Source organism: Aaosphaeria arxii (assembly GCF_010015735.1).
Source record: "Aaosphaeria arxii CBS 175.79 unplaced genomic scaffold BU24scaffold_14, whole genome shotgun sequence".
Taxonomy (NCBI): Eukaryota; Fungi; Ascomycota; class Dothideomycetes; order Pleosporales; genus Aaosphaeria; species Aaosphaeria arxii.
Window position 1 is genome coordinate 458,716 of NW_022983487.1, and position 4,638 is coordinate 463,353.

The following is a 4,638-nucleotide window of genomic DNA, read 5'->3' on the forward strand; positions in this document are numbered from 1 at the left end:
TTGTACAAGGCGCCCAATACTTGGTTAGCGCGCTGGTGAATATTCATGGAATAACATGCATAGTATCAGCTCTTACGTGCTCTTCATGAAGGCTATCCCATCAAGTCGCTCAGGTCCGCTGTCCACATAAATTGTTAGCGATGTTAGACATGAGCCTAGAGATCAACGCTACCGCTGAGCCATCAGTGGAATACGACCTCTGTTACACAAAGAGGTCGGTGGGGGCGCAAAGAAAATATCGAAAAAGGATGCAGATGACGTCCAGCACGCATTTCATTCTTGTCGCCATACATCATCGTGTACATCGTGTACACCGTATAAACACCCACCATCTGTTGTGAGTCTGACCGAACCCCTCCCTTGACTCGAGGAGCCGACCGTGCAAGCACTGGTTTCGCTTGCACACACAGTAAAGGGTAAATACAACTCCTGGCTATGTTGTTTCTGGAAGACAGCGTGCGAAAGGATTAAAGTTTTGAGTACATCCTGATCCACGTTCTACGGGCGTTCGACGATGGCCGCAGCGTGCCGACCCATGTTGGCCTCGTGACCGCCACGACTCGCGAGCGGGTAAAATCCTCGAGTTTACATCCATGCCCGAGACATTCTTGGATTCAGCGTTGGAGTCCGAACAAATCATGACTTGGAGTGCTCTACAATAAACCCTCTGAGCCAGTCGACAGGTTGGTTCACGACTAATAGGCGGGCCTGCCTACAATCAACTAGTACATACAGTCAAGCAGCTGTAGGAGGATATATCTGATAAAATATTGCCTAGGATCGCCCGCAATCACCGCGAAGGCACAACGTAAGGGTCCTAGTGAGAATGAAGGCCCGCAAAGATTGTGAAAGTGATGGGAGCATTCTGCATCTCGGGATGACTTGCACAAACCCCCCGCGGGACGTTGACGTTGGTTAGGGGGGAGGAAGGCATTAGTCTGGGATAACAAATTATAACATATCAAGAGAAGCCAGGCCAAGAAGAGAAACTGCCCGTACCACATGGTTGACTTGGTCCTCGAAGATGAAATCACAATGGCATCTACCCAGACAAGAAGACTGAACGTGAGAAGAAAGGTAATACACTGTACACAGATTGTGTATTCATAACCTCCACAGCAGTCTCGAGGGCGCAAGCTGACATGCGCAGTCAGTGACCAAAGGCTCTGACAGCATGGTATGCCGCTCCGTCGGGAACTAAGCTGAAATCTTGGATTTCTCAAACGGTGAGGCAGCTGATCTGCAGCGTCCTGCGCATATATGCACCCGAGTGGAAGATGATCCACACAGTCCTAGTACGCACTGTACTGTCTGTGGTAGCTTCTGAAGTCGGATGCGAAAGGACATCGGGCTTCATGAAAGATGCCGGGTCATCCTGAGTCAAGGGACGACTATTTCAAGTTCTAATAGGTTGCATTTCGCCTGACATTCAGGCTTAGACTCCTCAAGGGATGTGATGGAAAACTTTCAGAAAAAATATGTGCCAACCCTGGTCGACAGGCTGAACAAAGCGCGTAAAATGCCGATGCACGCTCAGTTAGTACCGAATGTACCCGGCCGTCGACCATGAAGCTAGAGCACGCAATACTGGATAAATACAGCACCTGGACCTAGGCACCTACTGTAGTTAGTAGTTAGACTGGTGAAGAGGGATGGTTGAGTCAGGAACCGGAGCCATCGGACCTCAGTTAGGGTGCGGGGCAAGCAATGACAGGAGAGACTTGCAAGGACAAGGTCTACAAAAACCATCAAAGCAGAAATTTCTTCTGTAGAGCGCCTGCTCCTGTACCTATTGCAGTGTGCACTGGGTATTCAGGCCTGCCGCCTGCCATTCTCCGCATGCATGGCGCTGAAGCACGAGGCGTCAGTTTACCTGATGCAGGAGGGCGTGCAGATTGAACACACCCACAGTATGATGGTATGGTACGGAGTAGTAAGTTATTAGTCGTAATGCGTGCAGGCGCATGCAAAGGTACTATTATGCCCTACTTGCGTGTACTTGTACAGTAGGCACGCTCCGTAGGGAGTCCTTGTCCTAGAGTACTGTGACATTTCCTATGAGTTGCTTGCAATGATGGATGATGACGCGCAAAGGTGGACCCTTGCCAGGGAACATCCACGCTTCATCTCGTTTGGAGAGAGATGCTAAATGAGGAGTGGTGCGATCCCGAGGAGTTGGGCCAGGAGGCGGAGGCTTCTGTGCGCGTGCGGTGTAAGATTTGCGGCACGCATGCTGCGGCAAAAGAGGCGATGGCCCTCGTGCTGACTGCTGAGTCCTGTCCTGTCCTGTCCTGTTCCAGGGCCTCTTGGGCGTAGATAACACCGCACAGTATACCGTACGACCACAGTAGTAACGAGTGCTGGTGGTGCATGCCCTGTAACTGTAGGTTGTAAGTACATACTCGGTACCTACCTACCTACGTTCTGTAGTTACATGTATGTACGGAGTACTCTGTACATATGTACTGCATGCTACAGATGGTATTAGTGGAATATGCTCGCCATGTGATGTGCCAGACGGAGTGCATGGAGGAGGGGAAGGGAGCCTCAAGAGTGGAACGGAGAGGAAGGGCGGAACCAACCAGGCGGGTCGAGAAACAGGTGGAGGATGTGATGGTGGAAGGGATTAGGAGCAGTAGTTGGAACTTAGCGGTGTTAATTAATGCTGGTCTGTACGGAGACGTACTACTTCGTAGCTAGCATATTCATGTATTAGTAGTATTCGTATGTTGGTCAGCGGAGCGGGTTGGGTCGCGGGCGACGGGACAGACGGTTGAACGATTTGGGGGCAGGAATCCTGGGAGAGATTAAACGCTCGCGTCAACATACGGTAGAGTAATCGGGTGCACACTGCACAGTGCTTGTATCGTTGTACGGAGTACACAGCACCGAGTAACTACACAGTACTACCTCGTCATTAGAAGAGAATCCGAGCAGACCCTGAGAAGGTGAGGTGAGTACGGAATATTGAGAGTAGATAGACTCAACATGGAGTGGAGTATTCCTCTGCAGACTCCAGAGGGGAGGCTTCTGCACTGGGTGGTCTACAGGTAATAACCCAGTCTACAAAGTAGTATGATGGACGATCTAGGATGGGGTCAGTCGTATGAAACAGCCCCCCAACCAACATAGGTATACTGTGCAAGTATACAAGGTATTACACGCCTCCCAAGGTACTCCATATAGTAAACAAGTACGGAGTAGACTCCCATACACACGAACGTACTCCTTAATGTATACTCACTTGGTACTTCGTACTGTAAAGCTGGCAGTCCAGTTCGGTTGACTGTGTTCGTCATTATCACCGCAGCGTCGTCGGCGGAGGTTATTGTCGTTCATCTTACGAGTATCCATCAACCCGTCTGTCCATTCATCCTTTCAATAATTGATTGCATAGGGCGGATGGCGGAACGGCGGATCAAGGTCCACGCGTGCCACGGTGTCGGGCTACCTACCCAAACCACACCATAGCCACTGATTACATGTACATACAAGTAGCTCAGTCAGTTGTTGACGTTTGGAAGGAGGCTCTCTTGGGCGGCCGAACCCTTGGTCACCCTGATCGACACCCCTGCTCGCTCCAAGTAGTGTTTCCCTCGACCTGTGTTCTGGTTTATCTCTTATAGCGATTTATCGTTCTATAGGAATGCAGTAGATATATGCCTGTCTTGAGGGCTCCATTTACTCTAGACGAAGCATTCGTCACTACGGGTAGCAAAGGATTTGACAAGAACCAAGTCAATGGTGTTGGCTTCTCATTCAAAAACCGGGGATTCGGTACTAGTGGGGAGGGCATCCCATTCGGGGTACCTATCAGCAAGCTATGGGACGAATACGACAGATTTACGCAGATACCTACTGCATAAAACAAGTAAACAGCAATTCCTTTGTGACCGGCAAGCTACTTACGTACACATACAAGTAGAGACATACGCGTTACAGAGTATACACAGTGGCAGGAAAGGAAATGATGATGATAAGTGACGAAGGACGAGCATGAGTGACGAATGATCTGTGGTGTGTGTGACGTATGATGTTTGACAAGTGCTGTGGGATGTGGGATGTGCAGGATAGACTTGGCGGGTATCGACATGCCATCGACCAAGAATGGCAACAAAAAAATGAAAAGAAAAGCCCATAACCCATCACGATATGGAAATTGGGCAAGGTTTTCTTATAGTGTTGTGTTGATGGGCTTTTACAAAGAACTGCCACATTAATGGCGTAATGTGCTCGTACACACACATTCACACATACCTAACACAAGTGCATCCTCCGTACGGAGTACAAGAGCACAAATAGGTACTCTGTAGTTGCACTCGCACCAGTGTGACTGGCTAAGTCAACGTCCGTGTTGTGAACAAGGTCATTCACCAACAAAAAACGCGACCTCCGCTCTGTAATTGGTCACGGAATGTCCTGTTCGGTTAAAACGAAGAGAAGAGTTATCTACTTGTACGGAGTACGGAGTTCCCACTTCCTTGTACATATGAGAGATCATGGAAGGACCGACTAGAAAAATTCTTCCGATCCATCCATACCGTGATCATATCCCTGCGCACCCTTGGTGATCAAAACGACGAATGAAGTATCTCGTAGAGCAAAGCGCGCAGCAGAGAAAAGGCCACTCACTTGAAA

The 4,638-nt window shown here is 49.4% G+C and overlaps 1 protein-coding gene across 1 annotated transcript; it reads left to right on the forward strand.

Moving 5' to 3' along the window:
* Positions 1-1,843: 1,843 nt before the first annotated feature.
* On the forward strand, positions 1,844-3,032 carry BU24DRAFT_455809 (uncharacterized protein; the record flags this gene model as incomplete). Its single annotated transcript, XM_033531395.1, has 5 exons — positions 1,844-1,933; positions 2,095-2,212; positions 2,331-2,390; positions 2,431-2,436; positions 2,489-3,032. The coding sequence occupies 5 exons, from the start codon at positions 1,844-1,846 to the stop codon at positions 2,698-2,700; spliced, it is 486 nt and encodes a 161-aa protein (XP_033377630.1). The 3' UTR covers positions 2,701-3,032.
* Between the last annotated feature and the right edge of the window lie 1,606 nt (positions 3,033-4,638).